General features: G+C 39.0%; 1 protein-coding gene across 2 annotated transcripts in view; it reads right to left on the minus strand.

Moving 5' to 3' along the window:
• The window catches only part of LOC306878161 (histone-lysine N-methyltransferase SETD2-like), a 38,506-nt gene that overhangs the window by 1,537 nt on the left and 11,461 nt on the right, over positions 1 to 25,508 (minus strand). The window contains exons 6-22 of one of the 2 annotated variants that reach the window (XM_079430325.1): positions 16,684 to 16,812; positions 16,477 to 16,600; positions 16,296 to 16,373; positions 15,783 to 15,880; positions 15,533 to 15,677; positions 14,790 to 14,924; positions 14,560 to 14,688; positions 13,176 to 14,333; positions 11,468 to 11,516; positions 11,107 to 11,365; positions 9,916 to 10,660; positions 8,344 to 8,469; positions 6,729 to 6,865; positions 6,412 to 6,523; positions 2,088 to 2,162; positions 1,883 to 1,984; positions 296 to 451 (exon numbers count right to left, since the gene is read on the minus strand). In XM_079430325.1, coding sequence (XP_079286451.1) covers positions 305 to 451; positions 1,883 to 1,984; positions 2,088 to 2,162; positions 6,412 to 6,523; positions 6,729 to 6,865; positions 8,344 to 8,469; positions 9,916 to 10,660; positions 11,107 to 11,365; positions 11,468 to 11,516; positions 13,176 to 14,333; positions 14,560 to 14,688; positions 14,790 to 14,924; positions 15,533 to 15,677; positions 15,783 to 15,880; positions 16,296 to 16,373; positions 16,477 to 16,600; positions 16,684 to 16,812 — 3,748 coding nt within the window. In that variant the 3' untranslated portion in view covers positions 296 to 304. The remainder of the gene's footprint in view (positions 1 to 295; positions 452 to 1,882; positions 1,985 to 2,087; positions 2,163 to 6,411; positions 6,524 to 6,728; positions 6,866 to 8,343; positions 8,470 to 9,915; positions 10,661 to 11,106; positions 11,366 to 11,467; positions 11,517 to 13,175; positions 14,334 to 14,559; positions 14,689 to 14,789; positions 14,925 to 15,532; positions 15,678 to 15,782; positions 15,881 to 16,295; positions 16,374 to 16,476; positions 16,601 to 16,683; positions 16,813 to 25,508) is intronic. The other variant, XM_079430324.1, reaches the window with a different exon arrangement.

The following is a 25,508-nucleotide window of genomic DNA, read 5'->3' on the forward strand; positions in this document are numbered from 1 at the left end:
ACTGTATTTCAAAAACCAAGATTTCTCCAGTTTAAAGGGATACAGATTAGTGTTATCTTCCTTAACAAAAACTATGACAAAAACTTTTGTTGACAAGCTTTTTTACCCATGATTAAAACAAGACGATGATGAGATGGCAAAGTCAATAAACGATAACTGCGACTATTATTAACATGCAGTATCGTTGACGACAATAGATGACACAAAAATGTAAAAAAAAATATATATATACCAAAATCTTTTCATCTTCATCAAAAAAAGAAAAGAAAATATTATTGCGGCCTGCTGTACACACTGTGCTCTACTATGCCAGCTTGTGTGTGGTTGCCAGATATCGAGAGTTCAAATCTTTTAAAAGGATACATTTTCTGCCCGCTGTTTTGCTTAATTCTTGCAATCTGGCAACCATGTGCACACGCTCACATTTCATTGCGGAAGCGTCTACAATGATCTGAAAACACAGACAAACAAGTAAGCTGAAGTTTAGCGATCTTCATGTGAGATGTTCGGCTTGAATAAAAGTGTCATTCAGCCAGTCTGTGTTCTGTCATGAGATCTCGACTTGTTTGTTTGCGATTGTGGTTGCAGAATAAATGCACTTCAATAACTGCTGTTGTTTTAACAGAGAAACATTATTGCAATTCGTAATTATTGGAATTACTATTAGGAATTTCACCATTTAATATTTTTTTAAATGTAAACATTAGTGCTGTCAAAAGATTAATCGTGATTAATCGCATCCAAAATAAAAGGTTTTTGTGTACTGTACATAGTGTGTATTGTGTATATTTATTATGTATATATAAAGACACACATACAGCATATATTTGGAAAAGATTTACATGTATTTACGTGTATATATATTCATATAAATTATATCATATATAAACATTTAATATATAAACACATTTTTTCTTAAATATATATATGCATGTGTGTGTATTTATATATACATAATACATATAAACAGTACACACATGTAATCAAAAACATTTATTTTGGAAGTGATTAATCGCGATTAATCGTTTGACAGCAATAGTAAACATACTTCTCAAATGACAACAATCATTGCGATTATAATTTGTGCATTAACCCCCCCCCCCCCCCCCCCCCCCCCATTTTTAGCAACTATACAGCATTGCAAAAATGTGACAGTTTTCTTTGACAAACTCCCCTGAAATGCTCAGACATTTAGTCAACTAAAACTTGACTAAACAAAAACAGGACAAGGTTGACTAAATATGATAACTAAAAAGTACATTTGACACAGTACTAAGACTAATTTAAAAGGCTAACCCCCGGTTTCATAGTCCAGGCTTAAGCCTAATCCCAGACTAAAATGTAAATCTGAGCTGTTTCAGTTGAAAGAAACTTGCACTAACTGATCTTAAAATATATCAGTGCCTTTGTTTTGTCTCAAGATGGACACAAGTAATGTTTTCTCTAAGATTTATAAAAATTACTTAAATTTCCTAATTGAACTATGGCCTAATCCTGGTTTAGTCTAAGGCCTGTCTGTGAAACCAAGCCTAAAACTAAGACTAAATTAAAAATGGCTGATAAATGAACACTAAGACATATTTTGCGAAGTGGACTGAACCAAGACCCCATCCTACTTTTTTTTTCTTTTCGTTAATCCATTTCACTTGGATGTACATCACAATACGGAAGAAAAGATCTGTCTCTGCTCCCGTTATATAGTTTCAAAAAACAAAGGGGAAAAAGAAAAACAGCGTGATCCAAAGATGTCTGTCTGCTTGCATATGGTTGTAGGTGCTTTAATGGCCTTATCTATAAAGCTGAGCATTCAACAAGATTATATAAAACAATAAAATAAAAATGCTCTTTGTCCATTTTTAAAAAGCATACAGGAACACGTTACCTTTCTGGCAAGATGTTTAAAGTCTTCTGTGTTACTGATCCGGCCCAGCTTGCAGTCTGGCTTGCGGTACGGATTAAGGCATTGCACAATAAACTGTGACATCTGAAAAGATAAGCAGGAGAAATTGAAAAGTTAGACGAGTCGGACACACATGAGCTACCGCTATAATTATTTGCTAAAAAACCCAAGAGAATCTAAAGCTCACCTCCTTGCGGAAGACTTCTTTGCTTTTTTTGGCCAGCTCACTGGACGTGTCTGCCTCGGCGGTCTTTGTAGAGAACTGTGCAAAGAGGTCAAACAAAAAAACAATACATTAAATTATATACGGAGAATACTGGCGTATTTATATTTGACGTATTACTCATGTAAGAGTATATAATCTAGACATTGTTTAAACATTCTTTTTAAAAACATAAACATATAAATTCTACAACGAATAACATTAAACACTGCAACTCCCAGAGTCCCTTTAGGCAGCCGATATGACATGAATGCGACTTTATGTTGAATCAATGCCAAGACTGTCAATATTCATTGTCAAAAGGTCCCAGAAAGAAACCCAAAGGCCAAACCAGTGCACATCAGAGGAAATGTAACATACTGACAACAGACAATAAAACCCTTTGGTAACAAAATCTGTTAAAAGTTTAATAGTTAAGATATTTTGAAGTCTAAAACGAAAGGGCGATTGTTGAAAAGACAAAAGAGATTCTGCACAGTTCGACTTCCAAACGAGAAACCACATATAAATGAATACAGTTTCAACAGCTGGGTCTGATTAGCATCAAAGAGAGCCAGAGAAAACACCAGCTAAACCCTGAGAGAGAGAGAGAGAGAGAGAGAGAGAGAAAGAAAGGCAGAGTGGGCGATGGGGGAGGGAGGACAGCAGTGAACGACAGATCAAGATGGTGAAATGACATGATTTTAAAACAATGTTTATTGTGACTTGCTCTTGACTTTATGTTTCAGCTTGGATTGGCCCGGTCAGACCTCTTATGTATTTGCATCAAATGATGCGTCTTAAAAGCCGATGCCTTTTAACACTGAGGCAAATTTAAAAAGTGTTTTCCTCCGAGCTCCAAATAGCTTTTCTCTATGTGGATGAGCACCAGCTGTGAACCATTCCATCCTAGATGGCTGGAACAATATCTTCAATTACCCAGAGAGGCTGGGACAGTCTAAGGCCCTACATGTGTGTACCAAAGTGAACTCTAGAATAGGGATTGTTAAAATTACCAGTGCTTTGATACTTATTCAATACCAAATCAAATCAAAAACATAAAAATAACAGTTTTTTCCACATTATTTGGTACTTAATATGGTACCAACACTGTCTGAAAGGCTGCTTCAAACGCTCACACGTGTATGTTCATATGCGGCAAAGGTCAATTATGCCTCACGGTAATTTTGCTGCATGCAAGAGTGGTTAAATGCATGTCTAGGTGTTTTTTGTTCATTGTTTTTTTTTTTTTATCTAATTTATTTCTTCGTTTCTAACTACTGACTCTTTGTTTTCTTTATTTGCCTTTTTTATATGAATATAATAAATATTATTTAAAATTAAGAAGAGTATTCATTCCACACATTAGTATTATTTAACATTGTGAACTTCACAATTGTGATATTTCATATTTTAAAAACATTGAGTAAACCTTTTGTGAGACCTTTTTTGTTACTGTACCTTTAAGATATTTATATTCAAATGATCTCTGTTCTTAAAGGGATAGTTCACCCAAAAATGAAAATTCTGTCAATTACCCTCATGTCATTCCAAACCCTTAACACTAGAACCGCCACGGGGTAAATTTTACCCGTGGCTGTTTTTCAAATATACATAACAGATTTTCAACAAAACATTCAAGTCTCCCAGTCATTGACTTTTACTCAAATTATGTAATTTACAATCCAATGTTGTTAAAAATGAATTAGATAAATCCAGATAGAAATCCAGAGCATTTATACCTGTAAGCGCCATGCGGGTCAAATTTACCCGCTATATAATGCATGTATTTTCGCGCTGTGATTTTCTTGGCGCTTAACATTGTATATTTCTAGGCAACGCCTTTCACTTACTGATTTAGCGGTTATCAGTTTTATCAGAATAAAGTAAAAATGACTAAAAGAAGGCGATTTATGGAAGGTAGGTAGAAACCCTAGCCTAAATGCCATGAGTGATGGAGAGTCTGATGGTTAAGCTATGTGTCCTGGGTCGGCTTATGAAATCTGACGGCTCATCTGACAGTGATCCAGACATCATATTTGGATGTTTTAGCCTAACGTTGCTCATAATTGGTCAAACTTTGGTTTTATTATTTAATTTTTGTCTTGCCATATCATTTGTTCGCTACTGTGTTGCGATTTATTCTAGTCCGGCCTTTTCCTGAAAAAAAATAAATAAATCAGATCTATGAAGTAATGAATACAAATTTTTTTTTTTTGATTACCCGAAGTTTATTGGTGTGGTTCCCTTATTCAAATTATAAATGATATAACTAAAATTAATAATTGGGCCTAGGTGAAGCTGTGCGCTTGAATTTGTCATAGCATCATCCTACAGTGTGGTGAATTATTATTGCTCATTGTCTATTTTAGTAATTTAAATAACATGGGTTATCCTAATATATTGATTAATGGCATTGTATTATATAATAATATTACACCAGCCAAATATTTACTACCTTCTAATTTTCATTGTCAGTGCAGGCTTTTTTTTAGCTTACTGACCATAATGGATTAGTGTAGGCTGCATTAAAAAGTCTTGAACATAAAACAACAGGGTAAAAATATAGTTGACGACTAGACATCATTATTTCATGACTCTAGACATTTCTTTGTGAAGACAGTGGCATAATACAATGAAATATGTTCTTTAGCCATATAAAAACAGTTGACATGCGTGTGGGTAAAATTTACCCGCTGGCGCTTTTAGGTATACAGCGACTTCTGGCGGTTCTAGTGTTAAAGAGGTCATATGATGCGATTTCAAGTTTTCCTTTCTCTTTGGAGTGTTACAAGCTGTTTGTGCATAGATAAGATCCCTGAAGTTGCAAAGACTAAAGTCTCAAAACCAAAGAGATATTCTTTATAAAAGTTAAGACTCGACCACGCCCCCCTAAAACGACTCATTCAAACACGCCCCCACGTCTATGTCACGGTGTGGGAAGATTTGCAAAACACCGCCCAAGCGTATACGCAATGAAAGAAGGCGGAACTATTATTCTCGCTGTAGTACTGTTGCTGCCGCCGGCACCATATCCTGGAGACGCTGTGTTTCGTTGTGAAAGCAAAACTACTTTGTTTGGGCTTCCAAAAGAGGACACAACTGGAAATCAGTGGTTAAGTTGTATTTACAACACTGTTCCAGAACAGTTCAACCCAAATATTAGTATGCGCAGTGCATTTTACGGAGAGTACCCTACAATGCTGGCTTGCACAAAGGCTGTTTCTATAAAGGGGCGATTCCAACTTTGCAAGGACAAAGAGAAGTATGTAAGTACATATTCTTATTTAAAGAATTTGCACTGACGATTCAAACGCGAGTTTTGAGGAGTGTAGAGTAGTGCTTGTTGTTTGCCGTTTCTCCGATCACAAATGCAGACATGGTGATGTTTACGCGGCGAAATGCAAAGCGACGCGTAAAAAGACAGTATAAGTCATTATAATCAGTAATTATGTCCCTACTGGATGGAACAAAGGTCTCGTTTATAATGGGTTTTGTGTCGTCGCGGCATCACAATACGGTAAGGGGGCGCAACATTTTCGTCTCACGCTTGAGGTATATCAGAGCATGCCTCGCTTCTCAGAATGATGAGCTTTGTAAAAATTGACTCGTTTCAGAAAGGTGGAGTATAGAGGAGCAACAATAATGTACAGTATGTGGAAAATAATGTTTTTTTAACCTTAAACCGCATAAACACATTGCATTACACCAAATACTCAAAATAATGTTCTTTTTAGCAACACCACATGACCCCTTTAACACGTTCATTCATCTTTGGAACCCAAATTAAGATATTTTTGATGAAATCCGAGAGATTTCTGACCCTGCACAGACAGCAACGTAACTAGCACATTCAAGGCCCAGAAAGGTAGTAAGGACATTGTTAAAATAGTCCATGTGACATAAGTGGTTCAACCTATATTTTATGAAACTACGAGAATACTTTTTTGCGCTAAGAAAACAAAAATAATAACTATTCATACGGTCTTCGAACGACATGGGGGTGTGTAATTAATGACAGAATTTAAATTTTTGTGTGAACTATCCCTTTAAATTCTTTGCATGTAAAATGAGTAACAAATGTCCCAAAATGTAATCGTAGGCAGGCATACGTTAATATGCTTAAGGTGGTGCTGTCAACACTGCGACAATTTCTGAATTACCCGTTATTTCTTTGATTTTCAGAAATGGCCTGGGTAGACCAGGGTTGAAGCTGTGTTTTATTTAAGAAGGACTCCTACATTACTTCAAAGTTAAGGTTGATGAAAATCCTACGATATTTCCCCAAGCATAAGGAATTGTTTAATACCTTTGAAGGATTTTCATCATATGTGGGCGTCCCGAGGTCCATCTCAGCCTCGTGTTCAACACTGGCTTCCTCTGTAGTCCCATCCCAGCTGGGAGGATCCCACTGTGTTTGCCTGAAAGAGAAATTGCATTTCATCATGTACTCATAGTGAAGCCATTACAATAGGACAAAGGCAGACGTGGTCTGGCGGCAATGTCTTCATTAGATCAATCCATGCTGATGTCATCAAGCTTAATTGATTAAAATAAGGTTTAATTCTGGCCCCCCTTCTTTTTTAATGATATACAGATTGCTTGTTTAATAAGGACCATTCATACCTGGTGATGATGTGGTAGTAATAGATTCTGCCCTCTGGGTCTCGCGCCACTTTCCAACTGGGAGGCAGGATAATGGTTTTAGGTTTGGGAGGGGAAGGGGGCGGCAGATCAATGATGCTGTTGGGTACGATCATTTCCTGTGGTGAATCACAGTTCAGGAGAGGTTAGTCAGCATGTTTAGGGTTACTGGAACCCTGTTGTCTATAAAACACTAATTACAAGCAGTCTAGCAAGAACTTGATACTACAGTGTAGGCCATGCGACCATATTAACTATGCCAATTAGTAACGTATAGTTGCTGCATTAGATTTATTTGCATCACACTGAAAGTGCACCAAACCTGAAACAGTTTACAACCTTATTCAATTTTATTTCTGTCTTTCTACTAGGTTTGTGCATGAGTAAAGGCCCAATCACACCAATGCACGATAAATGCGGTTGTGTATTAATTCTGATTGGCTATTAATGTTTTTATTATTCATAAGCTGGAAAAAATAAATAAATCACCTGATAGTGATTCCAAAGCTATTGTGCCATTATCATTATAGACGTGGTGTGGACTATTCTTTTACATTTGGAATGATTTTTTAAACAATATCTTTGTTTATACAATACAATTTTTTTTTTGTCATTGATTTATTGATTGTTTCATGGTAATAAAACATGGGGAAAACATTTTGTATACACTTTTCTTTTTTTTATAATTTATAATTTTTTTTATTTTTCATATTTAATTAATTGATTGTATGTATACAGTATTCAACTATAAAATTACTTAAGGGGAGACACTGCAGGCAACAACAATTTTTTCATGCACCTGTTAAATTTGAGATTTTGGGCTTTTTGGTTTTTTATCAAGTATTTTTTCAGACTAGTGGAAACAAAACATCCAAAAGACACTGTTAAGTGTTTCTTTTATAGCACTTTATCTATTTGTGTCAATAGATTTCAATTACAAGACACATTTTTAAAGGCCGTTTTCTCAAAATGAGTTCTCTCTCCTACTTTGAGCTATATATCTCCACTTCAGCAGCACTTACACGCACCAAACTTCACATCTTTATTCCTGTCTATATCCTGAAGGTTTTTACAGATGCATTTGTTCATATATAATTTGCTTGATTATATACAAAACATTTTATTCGCCCAAAAATTGTGAAAATGTATTGTTTTCTGTCTGTTCTTTTTTTCTGAATTATGGAGTGACAACATGATACCCAAAATTCCCTCAGTAAAAACTTTTGACTCTAATATGTCAATAAAATGAAATTTTGAAACCAACTTCATCCAGTGTTTAGACTTTTGTTCTAGAAGTTTATGCAAATTAGCGCATATTTAATTAAATAATGAATCATTTGCATATTTAAACCTAACATTTTAGAAAGCTTGTAATACAAAAGATGTTTGCAATTATCAATGTAATCAATCAACTAGGTAAGTAAGGTGATAACTATTAGTTATTTTTTTACCCTATTCACCTGCAGTGACTCTCCTTAATTCAAATTCTAAGCCCCTGCATTTCTTTATGAACTATTACTAAGCAGAAGGATTGCTTAAAAAAAGATGGTGAGAGAGTAACAGCACCCACATCTGGTGAAAGGCCCGAGTTACATACCTGTTGAACTGTCTGAGATGTGACAATGGTGGTGACCGTGCCTCCCTGCTGCACAACCACACCCTGCTGATGACCCGTGTACACCTGCTGCCCATGCAGGTAACTGGCAGCTGGCTCAGTGTATGTCTGCACACAAATACAAGCATAATGCTTAGCAGCCATTATTACACTACATTAGTATGAAGTGTTCACTCAAAAAACAAAAACACACTAAATACATGAAGAGGTTATGCACTGAGCGATCATTGGGTGAAGATGCTGCCTGACAGTCAGTTACACTAGTGTGTGACAATTATTACATTCATATCTCACAGCACTAGTCCCATTTGTGATCTTTGTGAAAACTGTTCTCATGAATGAATGACTATTTTATTATAATAATCTCTCTTACTTATCCTCCTAATACTAGTCAATTTATTTTTTATACATTTTATACTTATTTTCAGCCTCTCTTGTTCTGTGTTTTATGAATTCTTTATATAAAGTATTCTTTTTTTACATGCATTTTATAAGCCCTTTGTCATGCATGATTTCTCATAATTTTTTTTTTTATTATTGTTTTAAAGGACAATGTTTATCATATAAAGATTTAAAAATGATCAGGAATGTTTCATATGCTTCATCAGTATCAGTTTCGTCATACTTTTCTTCCCCCAGTTTTGTTTTAGTAAGTTAATCCTAAATGTATTTATTGATTCCACTGTTTTAACTCTTCTAGAACCAATTCCATTAACGGCTTTAACTTCACATGATCACCAGCACACATCATAAAAACAATCATCATAAGTAGTAACTCACTCTTTATGTCGTTATCCATTCTGTTTGTTATTAAGAAAAGTGTTCCTTTTTTTCTTTTTTCCAATGTTTTGAGAACTTTTAGGATACTACCCTGCCTGGTTTGTTGTTCTAAACCAGCATGTTTAAGGTCACAATGAAGCAGATGTAGTAACAGATCTTTTCTTCCGTTTTCAGATGCATATGTGAGTAAAGTGTACTATTAAAATAGTTTATATAATATATATATATATATATATAAAAAAGTATGCAGGATGGGAACTTAGTTTTATCCATCAGTTGTTGATTGGATTTTGAGATGTGGGCATTGCAATTGGAAATTAAGGCTGAATAATTTTTTAAGAAACATGCTTGAATGAATTTCACAGTAAGATCAATAACATGAATTTAGAAAACAGATGGACTTTTTCCAACTGCCTTTTCTTTAGTGGAAACACTGTGATTCCAGATTGCACTGTGGTAGAAAATGTTTGAATTACAAATGCAAACACAGACTGGCTAACAATGATAAACTGATTATTTTCATATTATGGCTATTAACTGTTTAAATGGCTTATATTACCATTCTATGCTATTCTAGTAATCAAAACGGTACAGATAATGTTGTGCATCCCTAACTTTTTTTGTTATTTGTAAGTGTCTCATTTGCTATCGTTTTATGAAACTGCATTGCATCATATTTTGGATTTACATATACCACTCTGCTCTGCACTCAAAAACATTTCAGTTGACCACTATGTGAGAATGAAGAGAGAAAGGAAAGTATTGGTGTCCAACCTGTATGACAGGGGTGTTGGTTTGTGGGTAGCCTGCAGGAATGCTATAGATGGTCTGGCAGGGCTGGCCCTGATAGTAGACGGCAGTCTGAGGCTGTGCCGTGGTGCAGTACTGCTGGGTTGGCTGCGTCTGCACCGTGACCGCTTGCTGTGTGTTGGGGTCCCAAAGCGTGGTGTAACCCTGCTGACCCTGGACCTGTGGGCTGGCTGTTTGCGCAGGCACCGACAGGACGGCCACGTTCGGGTCCTGTGCTGGCACAGCAGGCTGGACAAACTGCTGAGTCTGTGTGCCAGAGGAAAGCTCCAGAGGGGCAGGGATATGTGCCAAGCTGGAGGCAGGTCCGGCCTGCGTGGTGGTGGAAGAGGGTGAAGCTAGATTGAGATCTGATATGATAGGCTGAGTAGATGTTTGTTCGAATGTACCAGGAGCTGGGGTGACACAAAGCGGCTCTACAGCAGGCGTGGGCAAAAGCACTTTTCCTGCATTGGGATTGGTGGGGTCCACATAGGTCTGGATAGGGTATCCAGGTGGATAGACCATGTAGTTTGGACTGGAGGTGTAGGCCAGTGGGTTAAACACAAGAGTCTGTAATTGCTGCTGCTGTTGTTGTTGTTGTTGCTGCTGTTGTTTCTGTGCCTCCCGCTGAGCCACTTCCTGCTCAAAGAGCTTTCGTCGTTCCTCAGTAGACAGCTTGTTACGAGACTCTTTGGTGTGGAGTTTTTTCTTGCTGCTGGACTGCTCATAACTACACAAAATAATGCAGGAAGATCTAGGTGTCAGTAACCATACTTTGAACATGGAAATCTATATGACCCTGCTGGCAAAATGAGTTGGTATGCGTACAGGCTAATTTTGAGCTACAGACAAAAAAAAAAAAAAAAGAAAAAAAAAAAAGTGAAGCATGTCGATTTGGGTCAAATTTCAGGTTTTCACAAAAATGAGTTCATTATGTCCTCGTCTAGCAATCCCAATGCTCCAAATAGTAATTAAACATCTAAAATTCTCTTTATTTCTATGTTTTCTAAGAGGAGTACTTTTTTCTCTGCTGCCTTCTTGTGCTGCCGCTGACTGACACATGAATCGCGAACATAAAGGCCGCTTCCGCTAGCGAGCGACCCCGATAAATATACACATATTGTATACATAGAATTACAGTATTTAAGTAGGCTATTCACGCATCTTAAATCTTACCGGTCATCATTTCTGCGGCCCCTCTCATAGGCTGAAGGCGGTAGAGGGGAGGTAGAGCCTCGTCGTCTTTTTCTATCTGCACTGCGAAGAGATGACCTCTCTCCATCCCTCTCCCGGTCCCGCTCACGGTCCCAGTCCCGTTCACGCTCCCAGTCTCTGTCCCGGTCTCGATCGCGCTCCTTCTCTCTTTCTCGCTCTCTCTCTCGACTGCTTGAAGGTGTGCGAGGGGTCATCAGGGCTTCTCGATCACGACTGCGATCTATTTGAGGAAAACAAAGGATGGATTAGAGGTTACTACAAAAAAAACTTATGAAGTGGTTAAAATTAAACTAGGTCGAAGTATGATGCGTTCTTGACATACCACTTGACTCTTTTTCAACCTGGCTCTTCTTTGGTATCCTGTAAACTTCCTGAGAGGGAAAAAAACCCACCTTGTTTATTTGTGATCCAACATGATCAAGTACACAATTATTTTTAAGAAGTGATACACAGATCTGGTTAAGCCAAAAATATACTCTGGTTTTTAAGCGTATGCTTAGTATATACATAAGGCTGAACACATTAGCCTCGTTCAGACTGTCAGCCCAAATCCGAGTTTTGTGCAAATCCGATTGAAATCCGATAATATTTAAATAGTCTGAACAGCAACGAACTACATGAAATCCGATTTGTGCAAATCCGTTTCGAGCTACATTCATATGTGGTTTGGAATCCTATTCAAATCGCATTTCTGTTACTCCGTTTCAGTCTGACCGGTCAGATCGGATTTAGTCTAGCTTCTTCATGTCCTCACGCCACGTAAAACGTAAACACGTCAGACGTTTTTGCAGAAAACATGCTGAACATCTTTGCAGAAACAAGCTTGTGTCGTTTCGAAGTGCAAGTCAAGCGGAAAAAACAATATACTGTTAGTATATGTACCTCTTTGTGTTTTGAATGTAACGGAGACAAAAAAAAATAAAAATAAAAGTAGTGGAGACGGCAGCACGGAATAAAGCCGCATATTCAAGCTTCCTGCGTTTCTGCCGCTGACTCACAAGACGAAATATAATACTAGCCTACAGCTCAACCGCGACGGTAAGACAACATCTGTATAGCAAACAGTATTGCTGTTACTGTTGTTTTTAGTGTAGGCATAACAACGCAATGGCATTACCATAGAAACCAATGTACATTCAGTAAAATGAAAGTGAGCTTATGGACACGCAAATCAGATATGAACAGTTGCGATATGCTGTGTGGACAGTCAGTTATTCAAATCAGATTCCATCCAGATATGCACAAAATCGGATTTGGGCTGACAGTCTGAACGAGGCTATAGACTTTCAAGTATACTCCATTTGATAAATTGTGTGAAAACAGGTGGTCGACATATGCATTAGAAAGTTTCAGTGTATGAGGTATTTCTGTTCTGAAATTATTGTCAGAAAGATTGCAGTTATGTACGCATACCCTAACATACACAAAAACGAAGTATATTTTTTGGGCTAAGTATCGACTCTGTGTTCCATTTGAGATGGCATGTTTAACCCAAGACCAGTCATAAGTAGCACGGGTATATTTGTAGCAATAGCCAACAATACATTTTATGGGTCAAAATTATAGATTTTTCTTTTATGTCAAAAATCATTAGGATATTAAGTAATGATCATGTTCCATGAAGATATTTTGTCAATTTCCTACCGTAAATATATCAAAACTTAATATTTGATTAGCAATATGCATTGCTAAGAACTTAATTTGGTATTTAGATTTTTTGCACCCTCAGATTTCAGATTTTCAAATAGTTGTATCTCAGCCAAATATCGTCATATCCTAACAAACCATACATCAATGAAAAGCTTATTTATTCATATTTTTTTATATTTATGTATAAATCTCAATTTCAAAAATATGACTTATGACTGGTTTTGTGGTCCATGGTCACAAATGATCAGTCCCACTGTACTGTACTTGCAAATTAGAGCAATACTAAAAATACGGGTATCTGGGAGAACCACAAAGTATCAGTACTTGGCCTCTAAAAAAGGTATTGGTGCATCCCTACTTTGAACAAATCTTAGTCTTGCCTTTAAGTCTTTCCAACTGTCCAGCAGCCGGGCGGCCATGTCACTGATATCAGAAGCCCGAACTTGTGGCTCCTGACTGCGCTCGCTCTCGACATCAGAAACACCTTCCTCCTCATCTTGGGAGGGTGTCCCCACTGCAGCGCCCTCTGCTGGAACAGCCACAATAGCCAGGGCCGACGCATCAGCAGAACCGGCAGCCTCTGATAATGCGTTTTCAGTAGGAACAGCAGCAGATTCAGGTGGAGTGGTTTCCACAGAGGCAGATGGCGATTCTGTGGTTGCGCTCTCTATGGCAACAGCTGTAGATTCAGACGATACACTCTCCATTACAGTTTCCGGCGGTTGCGTGGGTGTGATTTCTACAGTGCTGCAACTTTCATTCCCTTCGGAGCTGCATTTTTCAGAAGATGCGATTTCCACCTGTGTCTCAGTCATGGGAGTTTCCACTTCAGCAACTACATCATTACTAATGTCTGCTGCAGATGTGGTGTCCGTGACTGAAGGGGCATCTTCAACTGTTGTTGACTCCGTCTGGGACTCTGATGGCTCGTCGCTCTTGGTCTCCACCACGATCTTCTCATCCTCTAGTTGTTCTTCAGACTGAACGATGAGTTTTTCTTCAGGTTCTTGTGTTTCAAGTGTCTCTCCCTCACTGCCAGTGGCCTCTGGCGTTGAATGTGCTACTTCTTCGGTTTCAGGGGGCTCCTGTTTCAATTCGGGCTCAAGCTCAGCTTGACTCTCAGAAGGTGCTTCACTATTTTCTACTTTAACCTCACTTTCAATTGTGGCTTCCAACTGTGAAGGTTCATCCTCCATTTCTTCCTCTTCCTCATCCTCCTCTTCTTCTTTCCCATCTGAAGCTTTACTAACATCGGACATGGCACTATCCAGACTGTTTTCACTGATGATCTTCAACCTACGGTAGACTGCTCGCTTGGGAGTGTCCCCATCCAGCTCAGTAGCCAGCTTGGCTGGTGGACCATCAGGGGTGTTGAGGGGTGTTTGGGCACGTGAGGTGCTCTCACTGGAGTAGCCATCCTGTTCTGCTGGTTGGCTGAGTGGCCGGCTTTGAGCCCAGCGCTGGATAAACTGCAGCACTCGGCTCTCCTCCAGCATGTTCTTCGTTGAGACGGGAAGCACTGCCAGAGCCTTCATTATCTAAGAATTTTGCCAAAAAACCAAAAAAAAGTTTAGATTTAGGAGACAGCACCCTAAAACTACATACAGCCTTACCATAATTAAGCTACATTTACTAAAATATCAGACCACTATGAATTTCTGGATTTTGCTTGAGGAAAATAACAGGAATAGTTAGCAGCCCACTTATTTGCTTGGGGATCTGCTCTTAAATTCCCTCCAACATGTGTGTGTTTTGAACTCTTACCTCCAGCTGTAGTTTAATGTTGTTTACAGAATTGCTCTTAGCCTCAGAAAGTTCAACCATAAATATCCACAGCAGCGAGAGGCCGTGGTGATCCAAAAACTGCTTCAGGCACAAGGGATTCTGAGTATTCTGCAAAGAAATGCAAAAAACTCAGTAAGACCAGTTGTCAGTCATTTTTAAATGACTAACGCAAAACTATGCTGTGCACTAAATCAAACACATATGTATACCTGAATGAGTTTAAGACAGGTGAGTCGCTGCTCCATTGTCTCCACTCGCACCATGAGCCTGCAGAGTGAGATCACATCTTTCTCTCCACACAAGCCTTCTCCATTCTCCTGCAGAGCCTCCAGCTCTTCATCCAACTGCAGAACAATTTCAACCAGTTACACCGTAGCAGCAACACAGGAGAAATCTTTCTTTGATCTTGATCAAACTGTGACCATGGCAAAAGCTCACTTCCAATTTCAAGTCACTCAATTTTATGTATCAAGAAGATGTTTCCACATTTTGTTTGCTTTATTAGTGCAGGTCTGTGCCAGAGATGAAGAGTACTAGTTCAAAAAAGCCATAAAAACCTCAAAATGCAATTAGCTTGAATGCATGCAGAATATATTAGCGGTGTTATTTGCAGACTGGTACAAGCCCTGAAAGTCTCAGAGCAATTAACATGCAAGCAAGAACAAAGCTGACCCAATTCAGCCACAAGATCATTGCTTTGGTACTGCTGGTTTAAGATAACACTTTGCTACAACAGTTTGAAAATCTGACAGGCCATGTGTTATTTGTGTCTAGCGTTAACACACAACCGTTCGAGCGCAAATGTTGGCTAAATTTAAATCACTGAAACATGATATCAGAGTCATGGTCTTGACATGTAAAACACTTCCCGTCACTGCATGGGTTTATTCTGCCTTTCTCTTGTCATTTCCAATAGCTGGATGCAACACAATAATTGAGTCCTCTTGCTCACCGTGGTAAGTGCACTGTCAGTGTCTTTCTTCCGTGAGCGGTCCCTCTGTTTCTTCCCACCTGCTGCTCGGACACTAACCCGAGTCTCTCCACCAATTAAACCTCGACAGCCAAGAGCTCCACAAAAACACTTCTGGGCCTCTTTACTGGTGGACAAAAGCAGCAAGATATGATATTATTATCAATGTATGTTGAGTATCATTTTAAGAAAAAGAAAACTATACATGAAAGGAAATGACTGGATCTTTTACCCGTATCTTTGGAACTGATAATCAAAAGTGAGTTCTGACCCAGCCGTCACAGCTTTGGAGGTGAAGAAGCCAACTCGGAGCTGGCCATTTACCGTCCACTGCAAAGGGTGTGATGGATTAGAAATGCAAAACAAAGATTTTACATGAAAATCAAAGGCTCTGAGTCCCAGAAGCACCTATTCCTACACAGGCAACAAATGCATAGAGATGTGGCTAAATAACCTTTTACTGCATAAGTAGTTGACCTCAGTAATTGACTGTTTGTTTGGTTGCTAGACAGAAGAGTTTGCCATTTTGACCCACTCTCCTTGATAGTATCACGCTAACAATCACATTTACATTTTCTATTGACCTCCTGCTTCTCATCCTTTCTGAAAAACATACTGGAACTGGAAGAACTGTGTAGATATACTGTGCAACAATCCAGATCTAACTCTTATGCTAATGAGGAGGAGTAGGATTTGTGTGGGGGTACATAAATCTAAGACCACAATGAAAATCGAATGCACTTACTTTCTGAGTTTCACAATTGGGTTCACAGCTGTGATTCATGAAACGGGAACAGTTTCCTTTCAAAGTCGCATCAATAATCTGCACACAAAAGAGAGACATAGGCTCATGTGACTTTCTTAACTTAATTCATGAAAGTCAGAAACACTTCAAATTCTTATTTTTGCACTAATTTCAGACTCACCTCATTATTTTTCAAAGCCATGAAATAATAGTGAATGTTCTTGTTTCGTGCATACTCCTTCACCCGTGCCTTAAATTCCCGATGATCCAAAACTTCTCCACAATACTCTAAAACAAAGGTGTTCCTGCAAAAAAATGGTAACTTAACATAAAAGACATAAATAACATATCTAATCAGCATTTGTTAGCTGAAGCAAATAGTACTTACGGTTGTAGGTCTTTGGCTGCTCGTAAGCCCCAGCCTTTGCTCTCGGTCAAAATTACCTCAAAGTCTGCATGCTGCTTCATTTGAAAGCGCCTGTTTGAGCAGTATGCCCCATTTAAACACCGAGAAGAGCTTGAAAGAAAAGGAAAAAAGAGAAAAAATTTGAAAAATTTTGCTTTCAATGTTCTTACCGCAAATAACCGCAATCTGCCAGTAATATAAAATCAGCAAGTAACATAAACATAGGGCAGCACAATTAATCAAATTCGATTGTCATGCGCATCTTGTCAGTAAAGTCAGTTCTGTAATCAGTAGTAAAACTCCATCACGTGCTTTCAGATGCAGCAGCATTTACTACACAGAGCCGTAGTTCACTGACTAGCTACGCAAAAAATAAATAAATAAGTTAATTCACAGACAATATAATTGCGCAATTATGAAATTGAAGAAATCGTTTGCGATAATGACAGCTGTTTGCGTAGCTTCTCCGTGAACTACGGCTCTGTGTAGTAAATGGTGCTCCATCTGAAAGCATGTGAAAATACCACTTTTAATAACATGTTTTTACTCCAAAATCACTTCATAACATCAGTCGAGTGTTTGAAAAATCGTGAGATGTGGCTTCTTACACAAAATAACGCATGCAACATATTTCATAGCATTCTAAACAGTAATTAAAGGCTATGTCGATTAGCATTGCATTATTATATACTTTATTATAATGAAAATTATAATAATTATAAGAACTCGGATAAATCATATATTGTCATAGTCCTGTGTTTATTAGTCACACCGAATCAAAATAATTTAAATCTGTTTATTCAGCAGAGGTGGAAAGAGTACAAAAATATTCTACTCAAGTAAAAGTAAAAAGTAGCTCATTTAAAATGTACTCAGAGTAAAAATTACTAAGTTACATTTTAACAGTGGGAAGGAGGCAAAACTGGGATAGGCCAAGGGTGTCAAACTCAGTTCCTGCGGGCCACAGCACTGCACAGTTTAGATATAACCCTAATTAAACACATCTGATCCAGCTAATATAATTTTAAGCCTAAAATAATCATTTAGGCTTATTGAAAACGACATAGTATGTGTGTTACGTGCTATGCGCATAGGTGTGTGCGCGTGTTTTCTTTCTCGTCCCTCCCACTTTTTCTATTGCTCTACTGCTTGCTCTTAGGTTCCTGATTGGACGTGTCGCAAGCTGATCATCGGTGTGACATCGTCCTCTTCGTCCAATCTGCTTTCACCCTGCTGGTTTAAAGGTCCTCCCACGAACTTGGGAGGGAAGCTCGTTTGTGCTTGATTGGTGTGCTGTGCGTCTGTGTATGCTTTGTTTTGCTGGAATTAAGTGTTTTGTAATTTTTTCTTTGTTTTGATGTGTTTAACGCTTAGTTGCTAGTGTATTTGATTTATGGTTCGTTTTCTCCTTGATTAGGGAAAAGAGAACAGGTAAGCATATCGCGCGATATACACTTTGCACGTAGTAATGATGAGTGTTTAGATACATTGGGGAAGTGGTGTGCGCCATCCTTGTACTTTGGTTATTATTGGTGAGAATAGGAAACTTAGAGCGTCGATACGCTGAAGCTTTCAGTTTCTTTTTGACATTTCTCTTTTGTTGTTTAGGTTAGGGGATTTGGGGAGCTTTATGGGAATTTGGTTCCATTTTGTTTTTTGATTTTGGCGCCACTCAAGTTCCTTTTCCCTATGTTAGTGGTAAACTTGTTTTGTTAATTTTTCATTCATTTTACTTTTACTAATATTTTTTTCCCCTCTCTCTCTATTATTATTATTATTATACTCATTACAGCAGTTGTAAATAGTACATCCCATTTATATTCTAGTGGCTTCGGCTTTATGTAATAAATTACTTGCAATCGAGCTTTTTCCTTGTTTATGGTCATTTCTCTGCTTGGTTCAATCTACCCAGCAATAATCCATTATTCTAAGTGTTGCGAACTAACCCTAGACTTTCCAGTTCGTAACATTTAATGGGGGCTCGTCCGGGATATTTATTATGGCTGATGTTGATAGTGGAGTGACCATAAACGTGGTGATGGCTAGTACGTGAGGGTATTGATGGTCTTAAGTGGCCGATTAGTTGATGTGGGTATGGCAGACTTTGAGTTAGAGGCGTTCATTAGTGCACCTACTTTAGAGCGGCTCGATAAATGTCGTAAAGATGATTTAATTAGAATTGCGGCGCATTACCAAATTCCTGTCTTGAAGCAGCAGCTCAAGAGAGAGATTAAGAACATTGTGTTACAGAAACTGATGGAGTTGGGTTTTTTGGCTCTGCCTGGAGTAATAGAGGACGGTTCTCTTGCCTCTGATATCTGTCCTGAGTTTGGGGAGGAGGAGCAGAGCGGAACTGCCGAAGTGGAGGGTTCTGAAGCCAAGGCTGTTCTGCCGCCCTATGAACCCTTTTCTCCAGCCTTGGCTGGTTCTAGAGTGGATGCGAGACTGAAGGTCCGCTTAGCGCGAGTCCAGGTGGAAGCGCGCGAGAGGGCAGAGGATCGTCAGGCAGAGAGAGAATTGCGTCTGAAAATCTGCAGATTGGAGGTGGAGGCGGAGATGCAGATAAAGATGCGGGAACTAGATTTAAAGGCGGCCAAAACTGCCCCTACTCCAGTTGTTCAGCCACAGTTGGCTGCTGTTGCTCCGTCAGGGGGTGCGGTGCTGAGTGCCAACTTTGATGTGAGTAAAAATATCTCTCTTGTGGCGCAGTTTCAAGAAACAGAAATAGATTCATATTTTGGTGTCTTTGAGTGTATCGCTTCTGCTCTAAATTGGTCACACGAAGTCTGGCCTTTGTTGTTACAGTGTAAATTAACTGGAAAGGCTCAGGAGGTTTGCGCAACACTATCCTTGGAGGATAGTTTAAATTATGACTTTGTTAAAGCTGCGATCTTGCGAGCATTCGAGTTAGTGCCAGAAGCTTACAGGCAGCGGTTTAGGAGTCACAAGAAGAATTTTAGCCAAACGTGTGTCGAGTTTGCAAGAGAAAAGGGTGTTTTATTTGATAAATGGTGTACATCCAGTAAGATAACTGATTTTAAGACCTTCTGAATAATCCTTCTGGAAGAATTTAAGAACTGTATACCGGAGCGCGTTATCGTGTATTTAAACGAACAAAAAGTGACGTCTTCTTCACTTCTGCTCGTCCCGATAAAATCATGTCTGTTCCCATTACCTCGTCTAACCAGTCATGACCGAAATTAAATCCACCTAAGGTTAAAGAGGATAGGGAATGTTTTTATTGCCATAAGTCTGGCCATTTGATTGCTGATTGTTTTATGTTGAAAAGAAAACAGCAGGGTGTTACAACTAAGAGTGTAGGATTTGTGAATACTGTAGATGCTGAAGAACTTCAGTCAGTTAAGCCTGATTGCAGTTATGAACCTTTTTTGATGGAAGGGTTAATTTCTGTTTCGGGTAAATCTACAGAACAGGTAAGGGTTAAAATGCTCCGGGATACTGGCACCACTCAGTCTTTTGTAGTTGCAGGTGTGTTGCCATTCTCCGAGCTGACTTCTTGCGGCAGTAACGTTCTGGTGCAGGGCATAGAGATGGGCCTTGTTAAAGTCCAGCTACACCAGGTTCATTTGCAATCAGAGTGGTGTACAGGGTTTGTGAAAGTAGGTGTTCGTGATTGTTTGCCTGTCAATGGAGTGGAGTTTATTTTGGGTAATGATTTGGCTGGTGGGAAGGTTTTTCCTGTGTTGGAAGTGTTTGACAAACCTGTTTTGTCAGATCACACTGATGAATTGTCAGAAATGTACCCTGAAACTTTCCCTGCTTGTGTTGTCACTCGGGCTCAGGCTCGACAAGTAGACGCTGATGATTTATCTACATCCTTTATGGCGCCTATATTTATTGAAGACCTTTTGCCAGCTGAGGAGGAAAAAGTAATGAAAATTTCGCCCGATTTAAATTCAAGTCACCTTAAATTACCCGTAACTCATGAGAAAATTGTTTCCGCACAGAAGGAAGATTTAAGTCTTCAAAAGTGTTTTTCTGCTGCTGTATCTATTGAGAGAGTGCAGCAGAGAAAATCAGCTTATTTTCTTGAGGACGGGTTGCTGATGCGTAAGTGGTCTCCTGTTATGGCAGATGATCCTGAATGGAGTGTCGTGTACCAAATTGTAATTCTTGAATGTTACCGACAGCAAGTTTTGTATCTTGCTCATGACCATGATTTGTCGGTACATCTAGGAATTAAAAAAACATATCACTGGGCTTTGAGACATTTCTTTTGGCCTTGTTTAAAGGCTGATGTCGTTCAGTACTGTCGTACCTGCCGCACCTGTCAGCTAACGGGTAAACCGAATCAGACGATTCCAAGTGCTCCGCTCGTTCCAATCCCAGTTGAAGGCGAACCGTTCGAACATGTTATAGTTGATTGTGTCGGCCCTTTACCTAAAACAAGAAGTGGTAATCAGTTTTTGTTGACAGTAATGTGTAGCGCTATGCGGTTTCCGGAAGCGATTCCTCTGAGAAAAATTACGGCACCCGTTGTTGTCAAAGCGCTTCTGAAGTTTTTTTTCTACATTTGGGTTGCCGAAAGTTGTGCAAACAGATCAAGGCACAACTTTTCTTTTAAAACTTTTTTCGCAAGTTCTGACAACATTGACTATTTCTCACAGGATCGCGAGCGCTTATCACCCCGAGATCAAAACGTTTCATCAAACGTTAAAGGCGATGCTCCGAAAGTACTGCCTGGATACTGGGAAGGATTGGGATGAGGGAGTGCCGTTGGTGTTGTTCGCAGTAAGGGAAACCGTGCAGGAAAGTCTTGGGTTTAGTCCCGCTGATTTAGTGCTCGGCCACACCGTCAGAGGTCCGTTAAAAATGCTTAAAGAGAATATGCTAGCTTCTAATTCCAGCTCTGAAGTCAATGTGTTGGATTATGTTAGTAAATTCCGCGAGCGTCTACATAAAGCTTGCTCGTTGCCGAAAGATTCGTTGACATTTGCACAGAAGATGAAATGTCAATTCGATCGTAAATCTGTACAGCGTGCCTTTGTAGAGGGTGATCAGGTGTTAGTTTTGCTGCCGATTGTGGGTTCTGCTTTATCAGCACGATTTTCTGGGCCCTACGAAGTGCTGAGAAAATTAAGTGACACTGGTTATGTAATTCGCACTCCAGACAGAAGGCGAAAATCTCGTGTGTGTCACATTAATATGTTAAAGGGTTTTCATGACAGAGTCATTGCAAAAGAATGCTGCAGAGGCAGATGGGAATGCCGTCTCTGCTTTGCATTCGGTTGCAGCCTGTGGTGTTGCGAATCTGGTTGATGCTGCTGATACTGAGGATGATGTGGTGTCACGTCATACTCAACAGTGTGCCAGATTTAAGAATTCTGAGATATTAAGTGACTTAAATTCTCATCTATTGCACTTGTCTGATCAACAAAGATGTGATATTCCACAGCTGATTAACGATTTTTCTACTCGGTTTAATGATGTGCCTTCTTGTACCACAGTTCTGCAGCATGATATTGATGTAGGCGATGCTGCTCCAATCAAGCAACATGCGTATCGTGTGAACCGCGCAAAAAGGGCTGTCATGAATACTGAGGTTGAGTATTTGTTGAAGCATGAATTTGCCAAACATAGTCGTAGTCCATGGAGCTCACCATGTTTATTTGTTACGAAAAGCGATGGTACGGCCCGATTTTGCACTGACTATCGTAAGGTAAATGCTGTAACTGTGCCAGACTGTTTTCCCTTGCCACGAATGGAGGACTGTGTGGACAATCTTGGCTCAGCTCAGTATGTCAGTAAGTTATATCTCTTAAAAGGGTACTGGCAAGTGCCTCTTACACCTCGTGCTTCTGATATTTCCGCTTTTGTAACGCCTGACAACTTCTTACAGTATCCAGTAATGGCATTCGGAATGCGCAACGCGCCGGCAACTTTTCAGGGGCTTATTAATATTGTTCTTGCAGGACTCCCACAGTGTAACGCATACCTGGATGATTTGGTAGTGTATTCGACAGATTGGTCAGAACATGTCTCTTTGCTACGAACTGTGTTTGATTGTCTTGCTAAAGCTTCACTGACGTTAAACCTAGCGAAGTGCGAATTTTAAGCAAACATTACGTATCTTGGCAAAGAAGTCGGTCAAGGTCAAAGATTGAAGCGAAGGTGGCCGCTATAGCCGAATTTCCAGTTCCAACAACTCGTCGGGAACTTCTGAGATTTTTAGGTATGGTTGGCTACTATCGTAGTTTTTGTAAAAACTTTGACTATTGCACATCCTTTCACTTCATTGCTTAGTCCATCCTGCTCCTTTATATGGTCCGATGAATGTCAGTATGTGTTTGAGGCTATCAAAATCCTCCTGTGTAGCGCACCTGTTTTGGCAGCGCCGAACAACTCACTGCCCTATAAATTGGATGTAGATGCAAGTGCGGTTGGTGCGGGCGCAGTGTTACTTCAAGAGGCTGAGGATGGCATAGATCATCCGGTTTGTTATTTCTCACGCAAGTTCAACAAGCATCAATTGAACTATTCGACTATAGAAAAGGAAGCATTAGCACTGTTAATGGCCTTGCAGTATTTTGATGTTTACGTCGGATCGAGTAGTCTTCCAGTTAGCGTTTTCACAGATCATAACCCTTTAGTGTTTTTATCGCATATGTATAATCAAAATCAACGCTTGATGCGGTGGGCTTTGATCATACAGGACTAAAATTTAGTTATTAAGCACAAGAAGGGCGTGGATAAAATTGTAGCGGATGCTTTGTCAAGAGTATCATGTAACTGATGGAGCATAAATGTTTAACCTGTTACCCTGCGCCCCTATTTTTGAGCATTTTGTAAAAAACGATATAACCAAATAAAAATGTCTGTAGCTCTTGAACCCTAAGGTCTATATTTAAAAATCTGGTGTTGTTTGAAACTAGACACTTGATCCTTTGTTACTCTAGAGTCATAATAACTCAAAATTAGTATAGCAATAGAGTAAAACAAGGTAAAATATACATGAAATTGACTCGCGATATGTTTTAATGAAGCTCACTAAGGGAAAAATGGATGAGACTTTCATGCCAAAGGCCTGAAAACACCATAAAGATAAAGCTGAACATCTGACCATGTTTTGATTCAAATTTGAGGATGATACTCCCAAAAATGTAGTTTCTGTAAGCTTTTATTTAAAAAAAATCTAGGCGTCCTTTCAAAAAAGCCATTTGGAGACCCCAAATAGACACTTTGTAAACAAATGTCCAAATGAGTCAAAACTACATAATACATATATGTATATCAATTCAGAACTGCTCTGCCCACCAAAACACACAATAAAAAACTATTTCTGAACAGCATTTGTAGTGCTGACTCATTTAGTCATTTGGTTAGTCTACAAATGGCATTTTTGAAAAAAAACGCCTAAATATTTCCTGAAATAAAATATGAAATAATAAATTTTTTATAGGTAAAGACTTACAGAAAGTACATCTTTATGGTATTTCATTTCAAGAAAAGCTTTGGAAAAGTCATTTGGATATTTTATTTCAAGAAAAGTCTAGGAATCCTTTCAAAAATGCTATTTAGAGACTCCATAAGACACTGCATACTACATATGTATATCAATTCAGAACTGCTCTACCAATGAAACCACAAAAAAACACAAAACTATTTCAGAATTTGAACATAACTAAACAGTCTTTATTCTGAACAATTCCAATAATGAAAACAGTGAACCAAAACAGATTTGATCATTTTTGAACTAGTGAAAACACAAAACATGCAAAATACATTGTTTTTACAACATTTGTATTTTTTATTTATTTTATATGGTGAATATTATGAATATTACTATTTTACTAATATAGTAATAGATTACTATTACTAATATTACTAAATAATAAAAAAAAACAACTATTTACAGTATTTACAGTGGAGGAAGACGCTCTAGCAGCCACTAAAATGGTTTTTTTTCTGACCATCTGGATTCACCAGACCTCTGAAAAGACCGGGAAGAGTGAGAGAAAAAGAGTGAGAAAGTGTGTAAGCAAAACAAATCAAACTTGCAACACTGTTTACATTTTGTACACACACACACACACACGCGCGCACGCACACACACACAATAACCGGGACATACCCACAAACAAACACACCCACCCACCCACACGAACAAAACTCATGTAATCCCCTCATATTATCCCTCTCCGTTGTCATTTTTAGAATCTAAAACAGCTAACATGAAACAAAAGCTGCAAATACATGATAAAGACACATAAACATTCAAGAGGAGGGTGGAGACACTTACGTGCTAATGCTATCCACGCTTCCCAGCGATCTCAGCGCGTATTCGGCTACTAAATTAGCCATTTTTCTCCCCACGTCCTCCAAAACACCACCAAACGCCACAGAAACACTTCTCAAGTCGAAGATCCACGATGGAGAGATTCAGATGTGAGCTTTGGACAACATCTGTTCGCTGATAGCCAGTCTGTGTAGCGCTGCGACGCCATTATGTGTACGCTTCATGCGTAACCCGAGAGCGCACGAAAACACACGGACAATACGCCGAGCTATTCTCTAAACAATCTTACGTAAACTATTCAAACTGTCAATCACTGTAAACGTCCTTGTGGTTGGCTAACACTTCCATCCATCAAAACTGTGCTGGCGAGGCATTGGCTGGGTTCAAACACCCCTATTGTGATGTGTCCGGATTGACACCTCGCTGACCCATTCACGGACGCGCTTACTGTCCCGGGTTATAACAGCTCCTGCGATTGAAGGAGAGAGACGAGGGAGGGCTATTCTTACTCGGAAGAGACGATTCTGCTGGAAATAGATGGCGTTTCAAA

The sequence above is a fragment of the Barbus barbus genome, assembly GCF_936440315.1.
Source record: "Barbus barbus genome assembly, chromosome: 12".
In the NCBI taxonomy this organism is placed as follows: domain Eukaryota; kingdom Metazoa; phylum Chordata; class Actinopteri; order Cypriniformes; family Cyprinidae; genus Barbus; species Barbus barbus.